At 39.5% G+C, this 23490-nt stretch overlaps 1 protein-coding gene across 8 annotated transcripts in view; it reads right to left on the reverse strand.

The window, feature by feature from the left end:
• Window positions 1-23490, reverse strand: part of DLC1 (DLC1 Rho GTPase activating protein) — a 385314-nt gene that overhangs the window by 23836 nt on the left and 337988 nt on the right. For 7 of the 8 annotated variants that reach the window (XM_075930378.2, XM_006113504.5, XM_075930377.2 and 4 more), the window contains 2 exons: window positions 13444-13515; window positions 9462-9543 (listed from right to left, as the gene is read on the reverse strand). In XM_075930378.2, the coding sequence (XP_075786493.2) occupies window positions 9462-9543; window positions 13444-13515 (154 nt within the window). Of the gene's footprint in view, window positions 1-9461; window positions 9544-13443; window positions 13516-22704; window positions 22779-23490 lie in introns of all 8 variants that reach the window. The other variant, XM_075930379.2, reaches the window with a different exon arrangement.

The following is a 23490-nucleotide window of genomic DNA, read 5'->3' on the forward strand; positions in this document are numbered from 1 at the left end:
CTTGTTAATTTTATATAACAACTTAGTTATGCCTAGAGGAAGAACAACCAACATCCTCCACTTTCTGCCCCCTTCTGCACAGATAAGGGTAGGCTGCATCCTTACAGATGGAATTTGCATGGGGTTTAATCCTGCACCCACTGAAGTTTATGGGAAAGCTTTTATTTGTTTCAGTGGTGAAGGTTCGGACCCTTAGAAAACAGAGGATCCATTTATGCAATAGAGATGAAACACAGGTACAGAGAGAGCCTTGCTCAGACACAGGGCCACACTGAAAGCCCAGAGCAGAATGGTCTCTTTCCTCAAGGAGTGGTCCTGGGCCTTATTTTCTGCACTTTAATGATTCTATCTTCAGAGCAGGGTTTGGCTAATTTCCTTATGTGCTTTCCGAAGGCTCTCATCACTGTAGCATCAGAGGCTTTGGCTACACTTAAGAGTCTAAAGTGCTGTTGTGGTAGTGCTTTAAACCGAAAGCGTGGCCATGGCACGAGCAGCTCTCCCAGCGCTCTACGTAAATCATCCGTTTGGCATAGCCAACAGTGCTGGGAGCACAGCTCCCAGGGCTGCAGTCTGGGTCACATGGCTGCTTTACAGCCCTAAAATTTGCTGTGCTCAGGGAGGTGTAAAGTGCCAGTATAGACTTGGCCTAAGTGTCTCTCAAACACTGCTATTTATTTTAACAACTCTCCTTCAAAACAAAGGAACGGTATTATTCCTATCTACAAATGTGGAAATGGGAGCAGAACCCCAGGTTTTGACTCATCAGTCCTGTGCCCCTCTGCAATAGACCATCTGGGGCCAACCCGTGGCTCGCGAGCTGCATGCGGCTCTTGCCCCCCAAAAGAGTGGCTTGCGAAGCCGCTTCTGTGCCCCGCCCAAACGGCCCCCACCCCCTGCCGGCTCCCTCCTGACCCCCGTCTTTCCTGTGCTTACTGGGTCGGAGCTGCAGATTTTTTAAAATGGCACCCAAGATGGCTGCCATCTTAAAGGGGCAGCCTCCTTTGTTTTTGCTTGACAATTCTTTTGGGGGGAGAAGGGGGCGGCTGCTTGACAATTCTGGTGCGGCTCTTCACATTTTTTCTGCCGCTGTTTTGGCTCTCTTTGTTAAATGGGTTGGCCACCCCTGCAATAGACTGTCCTCTCTCCAAGTAACAAGGATTACAATGCACACCACTATTCCAAAACATTACTCCAGATGGTCTTCAGAGTCATTACACCATGCAATGAAACATGCAGAGTCTGATTCTGCCTACATCAGCTTCATATTTCATTGGCTTCAGTAGAGTTACTTCTGACTGTGTAATGGAGAACAGAATGAGGCTCACAGGTCTTGAGACACATTATCAGAGGGAAGGTAACATTTTGGCGTGTGACGCCTTACCAAGTAGATTTTTTAATTTAAAAACAACAGACCCTCAGGAGAACCCTACTACACACACAGGGTGTGTCTAGACTGAAGAGTTTTTTTGAAAAAAGTAGCCTTTTTTCTAAAAAAACTTCCCCTGTGCCTAAATTGCTGCTGTGTTCTTTTGAAAGTAAATCGAAAGAACGTGGAAGTTTTTTCAACTACGGAAAACCTCGTTTTACGAGGAAGAACGCCTTTTTTTGAAAGTGCTCTTTTGAAGAAAAGATGCTATGTAATGCAAACTGTGCTTTTTCGAAAGAGAGCATCCAGACTGCCTGGGTGCTTTCTTTCGAAAAAGTGGCTTGCTTTTTCGAAATTAATGGTTGTAGTCTAGACGCTCTTTTTCGAAAGAGGCTTTTTTTAAATCTCTTTCAAAGAGGCTTGCAGTCTAGATGTAGCCACAGTGTTGCTGCATTAATGAAAAATAGCAGGTTCAACCTCTTACCTGACTCTACACAGAGTAAGATTAAAAGCAATTTTATCTGAAGACTGTATTCACATTTATTATTTTTATTTCCTCCCTCACACTCTCTCTTTTATCTCCTCTCAAAATACCATATAGGGCTTTTTTCTTCCTCTTACAAAACATTGAAGTGATACATTGATTCCCTTTTGTGCTAATGTTATATATTCATTGTAGTTTATAAATTATCAACATTAAAAAATGTAACAGATTAATTCACGCATAACTTTTACAGCAGAGGTCAGCTATGTGATGGTTACTTATCTTCCTTTTCAGATTGCATAACATCAATTGTTCATTTAATTTTGAAGAAGGGAATTCATATTTTAAAGAAAAATTAAAACCTATGTGTTTAGTTGCAAACAACAAAACTAGATTTTAAAAAAGCACACCTGCATCAATATGGATAAAATGTTAATTATTCAAAACACAATCATCGTAATTTCTTCCAGAAGAGTATACACTACTTGGGTTTTCTTTAATTTTTAATTTGGCACTCCTGAACCTCAACCCAAGGTCATGCCACTTGGCCTTCAATTCTGTTTCATATAACAACCTGTGAATTTTACAGTATTGAAGCATTTACCTCATACAACAAAAAGAGCTACCACGAAGCCCCTATATCAGGTCTTATCTATTTCCAGCCTGTTGCATTTAACTAGCCTGACCACTTTGATCAGTTAGGGGAAGCATATTTAGAGCCTACCTGATAAGAGTGTCTTTGATTTCACAAAGATTATATTGTAGTCCCCCACCCCATTTAAAATAAAACCTTTGGAAAGCGGATTGAGATAAGTATCGAGACAGACGATTTCTATAGAGATCTTTTTAGTCTGTAAAAAACAACCTCCCCTCCCCACACCCTAACATACATATGAAAGCAAGTTAAGATCATCTATTTATGGATGAGATGAATTACGGGACCAATCAGGCATGTAAAGATTCTGTTTCATATCTGACATGTTTTCATTACAAAAACAAAAAAGTTTCCTTTTGAATATCTAAATGCTCTACAGAGATGTTTCAGATCTGTGGTAACAGTCCCATAATTATACATCCAGCTTGTTTCTGCAGGGAGAGACACTGAAACCTTTAATGATGTTGCATGGTGGTGCCTTCCTCTAGAACTAGTTCCACTGAATGCATACATACCTACACACACAGACTATTATTCAGGTTAAGATATGAAATACTGGGATTAATTGTTATCTCTGCAATCTTAATTCATTCCCTTTTTGTATCTGCACTATATGATCACATACTATTCCTCCATAGAACCTCTAAAGAATAACTTATTTTAAATAATAACTCCAGAAATAACTTAACTTGAAATAGCACATCCACACTACAGGGAAGCCTCGAAATTAATCTCCCTTAATATGGACATGCTACCTTGACTTAGAGCCCCAGGAAGCACTGGGGAGTAATTACTTTGAATGACTCTGGGGAGTACTTACTTCAAAATAACAGCAGCTGAGCATCCACACTAACCCTATTTCGAAATATCAATTTTGAATTAAGGCATTATTCCTCATAGAATGAGGTGTTATTATTTCGCTACCGCAAGCCCATTATTTCAAAATAATTTCGAAATAATGGGCTTTCTGTGTGGAAGCTCACCTTGTTATTTCAAAATAAGGGAGTTAATTTGAAATAACTCTGTAGTGTACACATGCCCTTAATGAGAAGCTAATCAATATTTTGTTTTCTCCTCATTGTTCAAGATGTGACCGTAGCCAATCTTATTTCCTGCACACTAATTCCTGCTCTGAAGACAGAATTATTTGCCTGAACCTGGGAATGGGTACCAGAAAAGGGATCACTTGATGATTACCTGTTCTTTTCATTCCCTCTGGGACACCTGGCATTGGCCAGAGTCAGATGACAGGACATTGGGCTACATCAGGGTTTCCCAACCTATGGGTCGGGATCCAAATATGGGTCGCCAACTCCCCATCTCCCCACGTTTTTGAATTGCCTTGGGTCACCAAGTCTTCCTGAATTGTCAAAAAGGGTCCCCATCTGGAAAAGGTTAGGAACTGCTGGGCTAGGTGGACCTTTGGTCTGGCCCACTATGGCCGTTCTTATGTTTTTATTAATTTCCTCACAGGCTTTTCTATGGTTCTCATTACTATAGCATCTGTGTCTGACTCAAAGATTTATTTTCACAACCTTCCTATAAAATTAATTGGTAGTATTATTCCCCTTTAAAGATTGGGAACTGAGGCACAAGAAGATTAAGGTAAAAAATGTGTCCACTAATTTGGAGGGGCCAAATTTGAGATACTTAGGGTCTGTTTTTTTTTCAGAATCTTTAGCATTAGAACACTGAGACTCGTTGCAAGTGGGTTTCACAGGTATCTTCTGACAGCAGAGGAGTGTAGAGTCTCAGAAATCATGGGCTCCATTCCTAGTGCTAGAGGGGAATTATTCTCTCTAATGAGCAACTATTCTCTCCAGTATAGGCTTCTTATGCTTCACCACTTCCAACCCTCTCTCTCCCACCCCCAAATTTCTCCCCTCATCCTCACCTCAGTCGCCTTGTTCAACCATCCTCAATCCTACCTGGCTCCTTGTCCCCAGTCCTTCCAGCCAGGCCCAGCTTTCTCCCTTCTAAATTCTTATCTGATCATGTTTCATAATCGGTAACTAATTATTTTCTAATTATTTTTACTGTATTGTTACAAAGTATCATGAGCACTGTATTTTATCTCTATAATCTCCATCTTATCTGGTGGTTTACGTTGTTCAGGAAAGCCAGAAACACAGTGGCAACATTGATGCTTTCCACTAAAAACCACTAACATTCAGGTTTGAGCAGCATATACAAATTAGAGATCCAAACACATGATATAGTTGAGATCCAAAACTGGGCCTTCCTTAAATTTGAGTTTAGCTCTGGAGGTTTGGTATGGTCCAATCCTGCTAAAATGTCAAATATTGGGTAAAATATAAAGAGTTAAGCATTCAATTTTTAAAAAATTGATCTAACAGTGACCACCTTAAATCACTATTTAGGAAACTATTTGATGGCCTGATTTTCAGAGAATCATAGCACCTATAAATATGACTAAGTCTGTGCATACACATAATAATGCCTCACAATGCCCCTCTGAAATAAGGCAAATATTATATATTTATTGGGAATGTCTACACTAGCTCATTAATTCGAGCTAGGTAGGCAAATCAGGCAACCGGAGTTGCAAATGAAGCCCGGGATTTAAATATCCCGGGCTTTATTTGCAGGTTCCCGTCCGGGTGCCATTTTTAAATCTCCCTTAGTCCAAACTAACTGCCCGCGGTTACACGCGGCAGTTTAAAGTTAATCCTTACTAAGTCCTTAACTGTTACTCCTCGAGAAATGAAGAGTAACAGTTAATCCGAACCAAGGATTTAGTTCGGATTAACTTTAAACTGCCGCGTATAGCCGCGGGCAGTTAGTTCGGACTAAGGGGGATTTAAAAATGGCGGCCATACGGGACCATGCAAATAAAGCCCAGGATATTTAAATACCGGGCTTCATTTGCAACTCCGGTTGCCTGATTAGCCTACTTAGCTCGAATTAATGAGCTAGTGTAGATGTACCCTCCGAGTGAAAAGTTTACCTTTCTCAGCAAGTATTTGGTACCATCCTCCTTGATTTCTCTCCATATTATAGTTCTCAGTAGGGTATCATATTTACAAAATTAGTCTGCGATTAAAGCTTTGGTGATGGTTTTCCCTGCTCACATTATAAACTGTTCATTAAATTGTGTCCCTGTTCTTCATGCAGGAAAACTTTTTGTGAAATGCTTGCATTAAATAATGTACAACTTCTGTTTGTGTTTTCAAAATGTGTTTCTGTTTTAATTTCACTGTAAAATGTGCAATAAATGCGAGAAAGTAACAAGGACTGCTAGTAGCACACTGGCTGACATGGATAGGTACATTCTCAGCCTAGGGCACAGGAAGTCATGCTCACACAACTATTATTTTGTTATTGTCAATTGCATTTGGGTGTTAACTGAACATTGTGCTAAAAATGCAGGAGAATTCTTGACTTCCAAGATTTTCAGCCAAGATGTAGTGACAGGTTTATAGCTCTGTGACAACAGCTGTAAGCCTTTTCCAAAATTAATCATTATAAGTTACAAAGTGTCTTTATCATCAGTCAAAATAAAAACAAAAAGCACGAAGAAATACAGCAGCACATTTGTTGGCAAAGGTAACCTCGCAAAGATATTTAATTGACTTAAAAAGTTAATTAAGAGACTATTAAGGAACCCTAAAACAATACAGACTTTGATAATCTATTAATATGGGGGCATATTTATAAAGGATCTCTAAGCCAAATTCTGATTTCAGAGTTGCGCCATGAAGTTATTTGTTTTTAATTCCTGGTTAGTAGAATCTGAACATGTACTCCAAAATTTTAACTTAAATCAAAACATTCGTCTTTTGTACAACAGTGTCAGATCAGTCACAATGACTTCAAAATAGTATGTTATTGCCTTCAAAAATTCTGTCCTTGGTTTCACTTTTGTATACATTAAGCCAGTGGGATTACTAAACAAATTCCATTGTGTATTACATTTTGAAGACTAAAGCAAATGAATTATTTTACAACAAACAGTCATATAAAACACTGGCTACTTTCATGAAAAATAACTCTTCTTGAATTGATTACTTTGATAAGACTATTGTCACATTCCATTTCCTAAAGATTTGTAACATATACTTAAGGTAAAAAGGCTGTAAAAGCAGAACCTTACTTTATGGATCACATTAGCAGTGAACGCCATAGATTAATGCAGAAAATAGTGTTACTTTCATTCAGTAAGAGACACTCAGCCACTTTTCTCTCAAATAAATAAAAAAAATCCAGGTTAAGATAATACTGAAGCAGGAGTGTTGAATCCAAAATCCACTGGCTTGGCTACATTTTTTTTCCTGGCAAGGACAGATTACATTTCTGGGAATTTCATTTTTTTAAGCACATCACTGCACTTTCTGTTACAGGTTATAGAGCATATTAATGAATATATGAGATGCAATACATTGCATCTCATGTTTATACTTTTCACTTACATTACTTTTTTATTCCCAATAAATGCCAAATGAGCTGAGCTTTTCTTTATTGCATCTCATCTTAAATCATTTTAGATATTTCTGAAGTACTTTATATTCTATTACTTCCTTTTTCTTTCCCTTGTGCTTGAGGGACAGAATAAAATTGCACCGAAGTTACAAACTTCTCCTTATGACTTAATTTTAACTCCTTAGAGCAGTGATCACCAACCAGTAGATCGGGATCTACCAGTAGATCTTGGAGCCTCTGACAGGTGATCCTGACTGGTTTGGCTGGGAAGCTATCAAGTGCTGGTACTTCAGCTGCCCCTCCCCACATTACTGTGTTTCTCCTGCCCTTTGCCTTGGAGCTGTCCTCTCAGGAGCCTCCTGCTTGCTGTGCAGGGGAAGGAGAGAAGGGTGCTGATGTCAAGGTGCCCCCTTCCCACTTTGTATCATATCTCCACAGAGCAGAGAGGGGGCACAACAGGACTTGGGATGGAGTTTACTGGCTGCTTTTGGGAGTGGTGCAGGGCCAGGGGAGGGGTGAACCCTGAGGTAAGCAGGGCCCAGCTAGAGCCCACATCCCGATACCCTACCCCAGTCATGAACCCTCTCCTATACCCCAAACCCCGCCCTAGCCTCGAGCACCCCTGCATTCAAACACTCTCCTAGAGCCTGCAACTAGAACCTCTCCTGTACCCCAACTACCTGCCCCAAGCTCAGCTCAGAGCCCCTCACACTCCAAATCCCTTAGCCCAAGACCAGAGCCTGCACCCCAACCCTCTGCCTCTGTCTGGTGAAAGTGAGGGAGCAGGAGGTGGGGCCTCAGAGAAGGGGCACAAAGGAGGCACGGGCAAGGGTATTTAGGTGTGAGGTAGATCTTAGATTGCACTTAAATTCAAAAAGTGATCTTGTGCTTAAAAAGGTTGGAGACCATTGCCCTAGAGGCTGATGACACATGCACGTACTGTTCTGCTTCATTTGACTAACACACTGGAAAGCTGCAGTAGTGAAAGGTAAGAGTGGAAAGAAATGACTAGACTCACTTATATCTAGATATGAAAAATGGGCAATAGGCTCTACCCCCAAGCTAGAAAGTGAAATCCTTCACTGGAGGACAGAATAGTTTTTTAAATGACTGGCTGGTTTTGTAGTCTAGAATACTTAAGGGAAAATTGTTTAATCCTTACTCACTGTCATAGTCAGTTACTCACATAAATTGCCCTATACAATTTAGCTAGACTAGTTGTGTCAGTAACTGCTCACCCATATGAGTAAAGGATTAGCAATCTGGTGGTGAGGAAACAATCACATTGCTTGGGAAACACAGTTCTCAGAAAATCATTCCTGTTTAAATTTGAGACCATGACACAGTCATGTAAGCAATGGCCCTGGTTAAATACTGTTGTACGCAGCCAACTTCTCATTCTGCTGTAGCTTAATAATTCAAGAACATGAAGTAAAATCAAACAAGGAATGAAAAAGGCTGTGCAAATGTCTGTCATGAAGATAGCCACTAGCTGTTCTTTAGCACTTGAAAAAACCCAAATTTATATAATTAAAAAAAAATTAATATATACAGTAAAACTCCAGTGGTCTGGCATCCAATGATCCGGCACTCCTGATGGTCCGGCACCATCTGGAACCTGGAAGTGCTCCGGGCATCCGGACAATTGGAGCTGCTCTACCCCCGGCTTCCCCAATTCAGACGCTGCTGAAACTGACCAGTGGCTGACTCAAGGAAGCCCGGGACAGAGCAGCTCTGCCCCAGGCTTCCCCGAGTCAGATGCTGGTCAGTTTCAGCAGCGACTGACTTGGGGACACCTGGGGCAGAGCAGCTAGGGTGCTGCTGGGTTGGTCCCGCAGTGCCGAGGGGCGCATCTCCCCAACTCCATCCCAGATCCCTCATAGCTTCCTCTTCTGATAGTCCGGCATATTTGATAATCTGGCACCCCCTGGGTCCTTAAACTGCCAGATTATCAGAAGTTTACTGTACTGGCACTGGATGGCAAAAGTCCTCAAAGGCTGTGTCTAGACTGGCATGATTTTGCGCAAATACTTTTAACGAAAAAGTTTTTCCGTTAAAAGTATTTGCGCAAGAGAGCATCTATATTGGCATGTGGCTTTGTGCAAAAGATTTGCTTTTGTGCAAAAGCATCCATGCCAGTGTAGACGCTCTCTTGCGCAAGAAAGTTCCGATGGCCATTTTAGCCATCGGGCATTCTTGCGCAAGAAATTAACGTTGCTGTCTACACTGGCCCTCTTGCGCAAGTATTCTTGCACAAGAGGGCTTATACCTGAGTGGGAGCATCAGACTATTTGTGCAAGAACCACTGATTTTGTACATTACAAAGTCAGTGTTCTTGCGCAAATACTTGCGGCCAATGTAGACAGGCGGCAAGATTTTGCGCAAAAGCAACTGCTTTTGCGCAAAATCCTGCCAGTCTAGACGCAGCCAAAGAGAATATTAATTACTAAATGATCCAGTTAAGATTATTTGTATCCAACAAAGTGCTTTTTTTCAAAACAATATATTTCACTTACCTGCACAAGGCCTCAATGGCATCTCTGTCCAGGAAGTCATGCTCTCGCTTGACTAAAGTGATGTCAATGGGAAATAGGAGATCTGAAGGAAACAAGACAGATGGGCAATCACAAATAATCTTATTCCCAAAGGTAACTGATTTCAAAGCAGCCAGCTGTCTCAGAGTCAGTTCGCTAAGATGCAGGCAACCAGCTCTTGCAAAATAAGCTGCACATCTCACCATTCCAAATGCCAGACAGGCACTTAATTCTCATTGAGAAATTTGTGTGTGTAGCTCTGATAACTGATAAAGTTCACATACATCATGGAAAAAAAGACTGAGCAAAGCAAAGATGAAATAAGGAGAGACACAGAGAGCAACAAGCTGAATTCAGCTGTCTGCCTGTCATCAGAACCGGCAGTTGATTCAAACTCGCCTAGTTTAAAACAAATATTAAAAACAAGCTTTGATGAAGCTTGTATACCTCACATTAAAGCAAAGGATCACCAAAATAAAAATCTCTGGAAAACAATGGAAAATAAAATCTCACTGGCTGTTAATCAAGCAATTTAATATTCTGTCACTGTTCCAACATTAAGTAGATATGAACTGAAATTTAAAAAAAAAGACAAACTGCTAAGGAACCAATGCTGTCTCCATTTCCTAAAAAGATTGTTTAGATAAACTCTTTGGGAGAGCTAACAGGAGGAAATAATGTTGTCACTGCAGTATGCTGGAAACTTACTAGAGCTCTGAAACAACAACCAGATAAATATTATTTACTGTCCTCCACAGATTCCTGAATGTCACATAAGTCCCAATCCTGGATTCTTTGCACAGCCAAAATTCATACTGAAGCCATTGGTGGTTCTGGCTGTTCAAGCAATATGGGAACAGGTTCTAAAGCTACTTCTGCTGCCGTGTTTTGCCTCTCAGATCACAGTTTTTGTATAATAAGGAAAAGCAATTTTCTACGAAGATCTAATCTCCAAAGATCAAGAAGAGTGAGTTCAAGTGCCAAAAGCAGCAGGGTCAAGGGAAATTTGCTAAAATGACCAGAGATAATGTAGACAATGTTAGCTAACATTAGACCAACAAATAATCTCTCTCATTAATTATTGGGCCTACAAGTCCTTTGGGAACAGACAATACCACTTTCTGAAAACTGTAAGGAATTTTGGCTCCTCCCTCCCCAGAAAACTGCAGGTAATTCTTAATTTTAGCAAGACATAGGACTTGAGCCCAGGTCCACTGAAATTAGTGGTTTTAATGAGTATTAAACTGGGGCCATAAGGTACAGGTGTTTCCTCATAAAACGCATATCCCCCCAGTAGTTTCAGTCACATTATAGGAGTGCAGGGCCAAAATAAATGTATAAAATGTTAAATTCTGCTGGGATTTTCATAGAAACAAGCTAGCTTTGTGTCCCATGTGGAGGTGCACATCAAAGTTAACTTGAAATCCTAATAAGCTGACTAGCAGAATTAGGTGATAAATAGAATTCATATATTGGTTGTTTCTGCTTTTTGCTGGCAAAGTGAATTTAAAATAACTAAAGTATATTGCTTTTAAATAGGGATGGCTATATTTTTGATAACAGAATAGGCCAAATCCTGCTCTCACGTGGGTTGAAGACAAGCAGAATTTGGTCCTAAAATTAAAGGCTGGCGTCTGCAGAGAAAACAACTTCAAGCAGACCCTGAAAAAACACAACCAAGGAATGTTGTATGGGCAAACAATTTCCTAGAGATTCTGCATATCAGTAAAACACGACTGAAATGACCCTCATAAGCACTAAGTTGCCTAAGAATCCACACTTTTTCCAAATGTCAAAACCAGTTGGCATGGATTTACATTATTGGATTTATGATTCCCCAGCACACATTCCAAGAAAGTATGTTCCTGGCACCTTGTCAGCACCCAAAGAGGAAACAAATAGAAGGAAATTTCAATTCTAAATAGGCGAATAAAAGAATTGCTAACTGCTGTCTTAGCAAGTGCTATCATCTTCTCACATTGCCAATGCAGCTGCAAATAAAAGCTCAAATAAATCAGTTTTCAAGAAGAGTGCTTAGCATTGGCAGTTTCTAACAATTATTCACTGTAAGTAGTGGATTGTCTATAGACAGTGTTTAACAGCTGGAGACTATGAAGCAGAAGAGGCAGCTATGACAGTGCTTCCTAATTGTGCTAGAATGCAAAAAAATGTTACAAACAAAAGGACTTTCACAGTAAAAGACTTTCACTGTATCATTTTTCAAAATACACTTTACATTTTAGTAAATTCAGATGTAATTTAAAAATGGTAAGCCAAATCCTGAAGTGCTCATCACACAAAACTGCCAGTGAAATCAAGAGTTTTGCTTGAGTAAGGACTTTGAAAAAGCACCAATGTAATCCCTCCCTCATCCATACCGGCACGGAGAGTCTTGGGGGAAGATAGGGGAGGGGAATCTCTTCAGTGAGTTATCTTCAAATTATCCTGTACATGCATGCTCTCTCTCATCTCCACAGCGTGAGACCTACCCCCAAAACCAACACATGCCAGAGAACACATAGGAGGCAATGGCCATCTGGGAGGAGCCCAGGTGCTTGCATAATGACACAAAGTTCCTAATTCCCTCTTTGTTTCCAGACAGTAGCTCCACTGGAGGGTCTTCTCTGCCTACAGCTGCTGGTAAGAAATGGGACTGAATTGGTGGATCCATTGTTGAAAAGATTCAGTGAGCACTGTGTGCCTGACAGACTGGGTACATTGTGGAAGCTACTGTAGTGAAAGGCTGGGCTCCTAAAGCTGTCTACCCAGGAAGGACAATGGTGGAGACATCTGGGGCCCTGAAGTGAATTCCCAGGCACACAAGAACTATAATAAAGAGCAGACCTGTAGCACCTTACGGTGTGTCCACACAACACCCTAAGCTCAAAATAAGATACGCAATTTGCACTACACAAATTGCGTATCTTATTTAAAATCTATTTCGAAATAGGTTATTTCGAAATTTGGCACCAACTTTCAAAATAACATGCTATTTTGAGACATCTCTTATTTCTCATGGAACAAAGGTTGCTGGGATGTCAAAGTAGCATGCCCGTTATTTCAAAAAATAATTTGAAATTACGGGTGGCTTCGGTAGACATGGGGCAGCTATTTCAGGATGAGATGATCTGAAGTGGGTTTTACCCAAAAAAGCTCATAAATATATTAGCCACCTAAGTACCACAGGGCTTCTCATTGTTTTTACATTTACAGACTAACATGGATACCCCTCTGAGAAAAGCTAAAATACTTCTCCATATTTAGCTTTGTTTAATTTGGGCCATTAATTAATCCTTGCAGAACTCTGTGAAATAGATAAGTATTATTTGCCTCAGTTTCCCCAACTCTGAAAAGAGGGTAGAGGAGTCCCGTCCCCCTCACTCTAATAAATCAGTATCAGAGCCAGGACAAGAAATCAAGTGTTCTTGGGTCTTATCTTGTTCTCAATCCTCTATACCAAAGGCTGCTAAAATTCATCATTGAAGCACTTGCTGGTTGGAGAGTGCTGATTACCCCTTCTTATTTGCAGCTATTAAAATAGCGTCAGTAGCGCCAGAATTGCATTATAAACTTTCCTATATTGTCATGTAATCAATTCTACAGGCACATTATGGGATAACAAATGGGAAGGAGAGGTGTGTCCAGGAAAGTCATTAAAAAGTGGTTAAGACAAACATTGGGAATCCCTATATTAAGCTAGAAATACACGAAGCGAAACAATTTAAAATTGCCACCATGTCTGAGTGTCTTTGTAGGGTTTGATATAAATTCACCAAATTGTGTGTGTGCACATGGTGGATGGTAGAAACTAGCATAGTGCAGGATCTAATAGCGCTTCAGTTCATCACATCCCACCCTCATACTAGACACTGCATTTAGGAATTAATTATCCTGTCTAAACAATAAAGCTCTAGCAAATTGATCACACAGAAAAAAATCAACTATTATCAACTCCACTGCTTACCTTCGTAAAGCTGGGCATACTGTGGGAACCCTGCTGCTCGCAGCCAATCACAAGCTTCCTTGGCTTCAATTTCTGGAAGAGAAGAGATGCAAAACACCCTCTGATTAGCCAATTGCAAAGCAAAAAGTTCTTTTCTACCACTTCGTTTGCTGTGGTTACAAAAGGAGCATGTCAATATTCAGCAAAATTCTAGCTGTAACATATCTTATTATTCTCCAGGCTTTGTTGCTTCATTTTTTGGTTTCCTTTGCTTTTTGTGATCAAACACATCTTGGATATTGGAACTACATTAACACTCATCTCATATTTACAAAGCTAATATTTAAATAAACAAACACAGATGAATTCTAGAGCTACTATGGACTATTCTGTGCAGGATTTGTGAAAACCAGGGAAACTGGGACTGCAATCAATGTGAACAGCATTAATGCAATAAATTGTATAATCTCTTGGCACAGCTATTCTCTCTGGTCAGAAATACTTAATAAAGCTTATAATACCCATACTTTAACATCATGTAGATAATACTGATAGACGAAAAGCCTAAGAACAACTGACACATTGTGTTGCAGCTCACTCAAGCTTTACTGCACAGTTAAAACTGAGTAGCATTGGAGTTATCCACCCCTTTTTATGAGTTACTCAGTTTGAAAGCAAATTATTCTTTCCAACTAACTTTTTCTTGCTCTTCACCGAAAAATACCAATATTTTGCTAAATGAAATCATTCACAAATATGCACATGAAACTGTGAGAAAGGAAATGTGTATACTCATTACGCATTATATTTTCTTGTAAAGCATCTCCACAGATATAATTAATTTGGGTTCATCCCAGAAGAAAAAGAGAAGTTAATGTCTCAATAGGTCACAAGCCAGAAAAATGTAATGAATGTTAAGATCAGCTCTAGAAAAGCATCATTAATGGAGAAACCAAAACTGTACAGAACTAGAAGAGTTCTTTAAACTGACAGGATAATTTGGATGTAGTTTGTCTCTTTTAAATGCTTGGGGAAATGATAAATTGGGAAATACTTTCATATCTTGCTTAGAATTGATAGTATCTAGGAGGTAACGGTACATAATGAGAACTAAAAGGACACTATTAGTAATTCATACATTCCATAGCAAACTGTTGCTACTTGTTAGCAAAAGAACCAAAGAGTAGGATTCTTCCCAAATTTGGTTAACCAGAAAGTCGAATTTAAAAATATATATATATCAGAAAATAGCAGAGATTTACTGAACCATTTTCTTATTTCAGAGGCTTCAAGTTTATAATCTATTTTTACTAAAAGAGATTAATCTCCAATTAATTAAAGTTGGGCAAGTGGGAAAAAAATCAAAGCCAATTGCTTTGATGTTGAATATAACGTGCAGAGACAATTTGCCTTTTGAAGCTCTGCATATATACACATTACAAACCTAATAATGTATATAGAAGCATGGTCTTCGCTTTAGTTTTTTACAATATTAGTTAACAGTGAAATAAGAATTTTGAAACTTATTGCAGTCTGAAGGGAAGGAGAAAATAGACCAACTCCCCAGTCCTGTACTGTTCCAAAGCTGTTCTAATACATGTAATGTGTTTGGCTCTTTTAACATTTTACTTCATCAAACAGGTAGTGAGCAATCAGAAATTCTTAAAGTTTATTCAGCCTTGACTACATTCAGACTTCTTGATGGACCAGAACAAAAAGGCTTAATTAGACACAAGTGACTAGACAATTTTGCCACCTACTTTGACTAGATACCATCACTAGGAATATGCACCTGGATTTTAATACAAATATTTCGGAATATGAGCACGTAAGTCTGGTAGCAGTGGATTTAAAACAATTCCTCATTTGCATACTTAAAATGACAGTGTATGAATTTGGCGCACATTATAAAATACCTTTAAAGATGCCACAAACAAAGTCAAAAGAAATGGTGACCCTCTTTTGGATCCCCAAAATGACAATTTCACTTTCTTTGAGCTTCTATATCTGCTGCAGAAATAAAAAATAAGCTTTCTGTTTTGCTGAACATTGTATACTTCTGTGCTGATAAGATGCACCTCCAAATCAAAACATTAAGGAGAGCCAAAGCACAATATTCAAGATCAACAAACAGCAACAAATCCTTGTTCACTAACACAGGCAAGCATTTGCGCAACTTGTGTTTGCTTCACCTTCGGATTAGGGAACCACACGAGAACAAGCATGTACAGCCCCATCCACCCAGCTATTTAATAAGAAAATTATAATTCCATTCCAATTGTAAAGCATAAAAAAAAACCTTAGGTTTTTATGCAGTGCTGGATTTTAATTTAGACTTCAGTGATACATGAAAGGATGCTGAAAGAAATCCAGACAAAGTTATTTCAAGATTCTGGTCTTATTAAGGGCATGAAAATACTGGCAATAACAAAATATTAAGGGCCTCACAGAAAAGGCATTCAGATGCAATGAAATATTAAATGAACAATCTGAAAGAAATTCCTAAACATATTTGTAAAAGCTAGTGGTTGCAATATTTCTCATTTTTACAGGTTAGACGCCACAGTATTCATTAGACCCTAGCAGCTAGAGGAAGATAAGCAATATAGAATATGAATTTCTATTCTATTCATATCGGGCTGAGCAGTGGTACTGCATAGTGTAAGTTTGTGTTGAATATACAGCTCATTAAATTGCTGATAACAGATCAGTTTTCACTGCACTGCAAAACTTCATTATCTCACAGAAAAATAAATAAATAAATAAACAAACAAACATTTATTTTTTTATTCCTGCCAAATGAAGTGACAACCATATGGGGGAAGAGGGAGGAAAGGTTTTAGTTAAAACAGAGCTGGGCAATAATTTTTGACAGGGGGCCACCCCAGGATTTTGGAAAGAGACCGAGGGCCACACTCTTTGTAATATTAATGGAGGAGGTGTGGGGTTTGGGATGGAGGTTGGGTGCAGAAGGGAGCTTGGGAGGATTGGGGGTGCAGGAGGGAGAGTGGGGTCTGGGAGGGAGTTTGGGTGAAGGAGGCAGTTGTGACTCAGGGTAGGAGACTGGGGTGCAAGGGTTGGTTTGTGACCTAGGGAAGGGGATTGGGGTGCAGGAGTTTGGGCTGTAACCTAGGGTAGAAGGGGATTGTGATCTGGGGCAGATTAGGATGGCAGATGTGGGAGGAGATAGGAGTGCAGGAAGAGGACAGAGGGTTTCGGTATGTTGAGTGTGTGTGGGGGAAGAATAGAAGGCTGGGGAAGAGAGGGCCTGGGGTGCCAGAAGCAGGCTCTGGCAAGGAGATTTATCAGCCAGCAGCCCAACAAGCTTGCCTGCCTGAGGAGCTAAATGCTTGCAGAGTTTAAAAGGTTTCTCAGCCAGCTAGCCTGCCTGCCCCACACCTGGCTAGGCTGAACAGCCATGTGCTTGTGTGAATAACTGAGCTGGAGGGGAGAGGGATGTGGCGTTATTCAAACAGGCAGCACCCATTGTCCAATTTCAGGTCAGAATCCAGCCAATGGGATTGTGCTGGGGGTGGGACTTACACCTGAAGCCTTCCATCCTCCCCTCTGGGCTCACAGTGTTTAAAGAGAAACAGTCCCACAGCTGCTTTTCTGAGCAGTGCGTGGGACTGTGTGGCAAGCAGGAGACCCTACCTGGGGCTTCCTGCTGCATCCACGGGCCAGATCTGGTGGCTTGGCAGGCTGGATCCGGCCCCTGGGCCGTATTTTACCCCCTGGCCTGAGTTAAAATCAGGGTGGAACAGCCAGGGTATTTTGTCCTAGGCTGGAAGCTGCTGTCTGGCTGCAAGTGCTAAAGGCAGAGGCCCCTCCTACATCTTAACCTGAGCCCAGGAAAAATCCAGGATATGGGCCATAGCCCTGGTTATAAATGGATTTCTGAACATCTTGTTGATGAGTGCTACCTTAATTAGAAAAGGGACATCAGATGGGACACAGGCCCTAAATTGTAACCTAATTTCCAATCTGCTTCAAATTATACTAATACAATTTTTCATAAGATTATTAAATGTGTACTAATGCTGGTTGGAAATTGGTTTACAATTTGAGAAACAAGTGGAGCTCCTACACTGCCCATCTTGCAAGGATGTGCCATTTCCTTTTTAAAGTAAAAAGTAGGCTGCTACTAATAGATTCAAATGCCCATTATTTTAGACTACAAGCCAGTATTTTCATACGGCAAGAAATATGTGAACTTACACATGACCCTTCAAACATCTGCCTTGTGATAATTCTCTTGAAGCAATGGAAAGTTTTGGTGTGAGAAACATTTTTTACATTTCCCAATATGCAAGAAATTATTTTAGAAACTAAAAATGCAAAGGAAACACAATGAAGTCTTTATTCTTGGACTTTCTGTAAGCAAACAGCAGGCAAATGTGTTAAGGAGGAAACAGGAAATTTTATTGGAAACGCTTTATTTGTTAGTCTACTTCACAAAGCAGACAGTATATGTTTAAAATGAAGGTTAGGAGTTCCTTTTGTGTGGGACTGGGAATAATTAGGCCACATTTACACATTTCCTGGGGTTTTAAAATGACCCAATCCTACAAAACAACAAGTACAAACAGGAATTCTTAACAACTCCATTTTATTTAACTCTGCAATGTCTTAATTCCTGAAGATGTGAGTTTGCAATATTATGCCATCCAGGCAAAATCCCTTAATTCTCATCTCATTTTACACTGTAACTTCAAAATTGAACGAGAGGTCTACCGACTTAGTGTTGCTGGTACTGGGTTATAAAAATCAAAACTTTATATCCCAATGCAGGAGTTGTTAATTTATTTTTTTAACAAGAAAACTAACAGTTACTGTCTGTTCTGAACACAGGAAAGAAACAAATGTTTTGATCTATCCAAATCTCTCAAACGGTTTGAGAGTTTTTATAATTCCCATGAATCCATGAACTTCTGACAAAGGTTTACAGACTAGTACGTTTGCAGCCCTGTGCAACAAGTTGCAAACCTCCTACACCTGCAGAAAGACATAAATCAGCTCCATTTAAGCACCAAATAGAACACAAGCAATTGTGCCAAGCAGATGGTTTCCCTTGGCTTGAACTCAAGACGCCCTTATGGTCACATTGGCTCCTCTAAAAATCACTGAAACTCTGCTTATCAAGCCTTTTGGCTGCATCAAGGTGGCTGGTTTTACAGAGGCACTATGAAGTTGAACAGAATCACCGCTGTTTATTATCAGCAGATCTCACCAAAGGTTTGGATTTGATGTTGAAGATCACAACCATAACACACAGATACTCAGGACAGCCACGGGGAAAAAACAAAACAACAACAAAACACTTACTCTTTCCTAATCTGTGAGCAGAATAATAGTTTTACTTAAAATACATTTTCCTGCCAAAATATTTTTGTAAAATAGAAAACAAAATAACCTTCATTGGCTAGCCACCACGAGAGACATATGCAAGGATGTACATTAACCAAAACTGATTCCTCCACCACGACTGCCAATAATATCATGTACTAGAACTGATATCACGATTATTTCAATTCACAGAATTCTCTAAAGACCTTGATTTATACAGCATTTGAACTATTCAAGAAGTTCTGAACCATTTCCTTGCAGAGGATTTGCAGTACAGGCAGTCCCCGGGTTACGTACAAGATAGGGACTGTAGGTTTGTTCTTAAGTTCAATTTGTATGTAAGTCGGAACTGGTACATATTGTAGGGGAAACTCTAGCCAAACATTTCTCCAGAGCTCAGTTTTATTCTCCCACACCTCACTTCCCTCAGTCCTTTATTCTCAAGTTGAGGTGTCTGCTGAGAAAAGCCGCTCCGCGTCTCCCTGGTCTGTTGGGAGGAAGTCGGATCCATGTAACCCGGGGACTGCCTGTAGTTCAAACCTTGGCAGAAGATGTTCCATATGCCCATCTCTCATAGGATGCAACAAAGCAATCTCAGTGAAGTTTGAGAAGCAAACACTTTTCAGTGCATTTGAATTATATTCCTGCCAAATATTATGAAGTTACATTGTGGATCCTACATCAGGTTTGATTGGACCATTCTAATGCTACAGATGGTTTCTCTCAGGCCAAGATCATGAGCCCCACAAAATCACTTTCACAACCTCAGATAAAACAGTTTTGTAATTTTGAGAACTCCTTTGTATGAACCCATTAGCTCAGTGCTGCATACCTTCCAAAACAGTATCGTTTGGCAAAAATCAGTATTTTTTTAAAAACCAAAAAACAACCCTCTCTCCCCAGAATGTATATAATGAAAAAAATATGTATTTTAATCATAATTAACTAAATATAAATGTCGAAATGTTAAAAATTTCAACTCACAAACAACAAGCAAATAGATAATTCTGAAAAGGCTGACAAAGGATCTTCCTCAAAGGTTGGTTTTAATCATTTTAATTCATTCTTAAAGTAATGATAGGACATTAGCGTTAAACAATTATACAGAGTATCCCTTTCATTACAGGTGTGCCCTTCCGATATTTTTTTTAAACATCATGAGACATTCACCTCTGTTAATGTCATGAACACTGGATAAATTGGCCCTTGTGTTCAATTTGCCAGGTCAGAAGAAAAGTTAAATACTGTCTTTCTGCATCTTCAAAAACATACACAAAAGTTTGCAAAATAAGTATTATAATACACCCTCGAATTTCACTTTGCTTCATTCTGTTTTGATCCACATTCAACTGGAGTGTATGTCAATCCCTATTTTACTCTGTGTGTGTCAATAGTCAAGTCAAACTAATAAAGATGCCTGTACAGATTTCTTTGATTTTCACTACATTTCTTGCCAAACACTTTGGGAAAAAACAGTGTGTAAGGTCTTTGAGAGTGAAGATGTGTGGCACCACCTCCTTTCTCTTCCCCAGATTAGCAATGCCTGGGTTTTCAAACAAACATGCTGCTTTCTAATAATAAAAGCCCTAGAAGGAGGAAGGAGGGTGGGGAACCACTCAAATATTTCTTGATGAGCTGATGACAACTGAAAAACACTCTCCCTGTGTTACTGACTGGCTTTGTGTCAAGCACTGGAGGGGATTTTCAAGTTATGGAGCTGTTTGGAATCCTGTAGCAAGGATTTAACCATGCTGTTGATGTTATGTGTAAAACCACACCGCATTTGGAAAAGCAACAGAAAACGTGTGGAATTCATGATGGTAATAGAGGGAGAAGAAAGTACAATTAAAGGAACCAGATTTTTTGGATCCTATATTAATGTCTTCTCTGAAAGCCCGAGTACAATTTTTAACAGAACTTTTTATAAAGATACTAGCCCTCACTACTTAGAGTCAGAGTGAGCAGCACATCTCTATAGCCAGTACAGCCAGTGCCCGAATTATGAATGTATCGACTTACGACCGTTCGTATTTACGACCAACCTCCTATACAGCCGAAACCAGAGTTATGAACGAAATCTGCACTTACGAACAGCGTGACCATACATAAGTGAATGTAATCCGACTTATGAACAGATCGAGTTACTACCTAGTGTTTGGTACGTAACTCGTTCATAAGTCGGGGACCAGCTGTACTTTAAAGTTTACTTACCTTCATAATGACGTCAGAAGAATTTTAACATTAGTTCCCAAGTTCATTACCCCATTTATTAGTTCCATTTAGCTTTGTGTATTAGCTCCAATAAACTGTTTATTAGCTTACTTTAATTTTTCCTATAAAATATACCAAAATAAATAATATAATAGCCTTTATTGTCTATTGATTATAGCAAATAACCAATGAAATATAATATTGATCTCATACATCAAAATCTGATTGAAAATTTTTTTGAAATAATTTTGTATACCAAGGACTGTGGAAAAGAGAATTCTGAGCATAAGTCAGTTTCCTCTCTCTTTTAAGGGTTAGCAAAGAAAAATAAGTTGATTTTGATACAAAATGTTCAAGTTTCATTTAAGATTCATTTAATATCTGTCCTTCCATTTGCTTCAGAGGGCTCTGGATCAAGTGCTAGCCTAGAGCAATCCTTCTATTCAGAGGTGCAAGGGGATAAAGATAAGAAATCTTCTTACACTCCATCTCTGTCCCCAAAGACTCTGCAAGTGACTGAGGACAAAATCAGCCTCTTGGGGGTTTATGCTCTTTACCCAAATCTGGATTAAAAAAATAACCTGGCATTGTCAAAAACCATCATTTTACCTTCAAATCTGTCAATGGGGGCAAACTTAATTGTTGTTGGTTTACTTTATATAGGTTGGAAAGAGGAGGGAATATTACTACTACTAATATTTTGGCTCTAATCACTGAAGGAAACAGACCACTCACCTGTACATACTGTTTCTCTTTATAAAGATTATGCACAAAAGCCTGCAAAGCATGAATATGTCTCCTCTGCCTAATCCGTAATTCAAAACAGATTTATTAGCAGTGAAATATTCAGAAGAGCCCATTTCATTCTCCCTGAGAACCTGTGCACATAACCTAACTCACCACAAAGAATAGTTGTATGCCAGGAAAATCAATGATCTTATATGTTTAGTGCATGCTGGCCATATTACATGCCTTCCTCCACACAAAGAAATCATGAAAACAAGTTAAAATGTAATAATCTGATGTACACCCTAACTTTGTAAAAAACAAACCCACACACCTGATTTAATGAGTTTGTTTAGAACAGGCCATTATAATTTGTATGTTTTCTTTACAATGAATTATTGTGTTCATGTACTGAAGAGATTCCTCCTCCCTGAGATTTTAAGAAAGTGCTTAAGATGAGGGAACACAAACCATCCAATGAGCATCCCTGTGAGAAAAAGTACAGACAAAATTTTCAAAGAAGTAGGCAGGTTAGTCTGTGTCAGCAAAAATGATAAATCCTGCAGCTCCTCAAAGACTAACAAATGTATTTGGTCATAGTGATAGAAATGTAGCCGTGTTAGTCTGGGGTAGTTGAAGCAAAATGCAGGACAATGTAGCACTTTAAAGACTAACAAGATGGTTTATTAGATGATGAGCTTTCGTGGGCCAGACCCGAAGTGGGTCTGGCCCACGAAAGCTCATCATCTAATAAACCATCTTGTTAGTCTTTAAAGTGCTACATTGTCCTGCATTTTGCTATTTGGTCATAAGCTTTCATGGGCTAGGGCCAAACTGTAATTTCCACTTCATGCATCTGACAAAGTGGGCTCCAGCCCATGAAAGCTTATGCACAGAGAAAAAATTGGACACTTCAATTTTTATCTGGCCTGATTACTGAGTGAGTGATACATATAGGATGATGGCATGCAAAGCATTGGTAAGAGTGAAAGCAGTCACCTCTTCTGCTTGGCCAAAGGAGCCAGGCTGTCAGGTTCCAAAGTGAGAAAAAATCCAATCCTGCTCCAAAGGACCTTGAAGTAGAAGTGGAAAAAACCAAATGGATGTAAGGAGTAGAAAACTTCATCCCTATTCTCCATTCCCACAAAAGTGCCTGCCTATTATGGCATCTGGACCTACTCTGAAAGATGAACATCAAACAAAACTGCCCCAAAAGACAGCAATAACAGTCACACCCTGCCCCCATCACACATACCAACAACGTATAAGATCCATAAAGTTGCATAGTACTGGGAAAGAGCAAACCAAGAATTTGTGCTGCAAGCAAAAGGTCAGCAAGCAAACTCAGACTTTGAGAGTGAAAGCAAGACTGAATGAATCCAACAGCCATAGAAACTCAACTCTAAATGCTTGGTTCAGGGCTCAAGACTTCAAATTTAGAGATTGCGGAAAGGAATACCTGCGCTGATTTCAACTGAAAAATACTGAATAAGAGTGGAAGCATCTGATCTCTAGAAGGTGTTTCTACACAACAAAGTTATTTCAGAATAATGGCTATTATTCCAAAATAACTATGCGAGTGTCTACAGAGCAATTCTGTTATTTTGAAATAATTTCAAAGTAACAGACGGCTTATTCCAACTTCTGTAAACTTCATTCTACAAAGAATAATGCCTATTCCGAAATAGCTATTTTGAAATAAGGTGTGTGTAGATGCTCCATTGCTGCTATTTCAAAATAGCCCCTCACCAGCGCCATTCTAAGTTATTCCTCCTGGGGCTCTAA

The sequence above is a fragment of the Pelodiscus sinensis genome, chromosome 4 (genome assembly GCF_052426305.1).
Source record: "Pelodiscus sinensis isolate ZL-2025 chromosome 4, ASM5242630v1, whole genome shotgun sequence".
In the NCBI taxonomy this organism is placed as follows: domain Eukaryota; kingdom Metazoa; phylum Chordata; order Testudines; family Trionychidae; genus Pelodiscus; species Pelodiscus sinensis.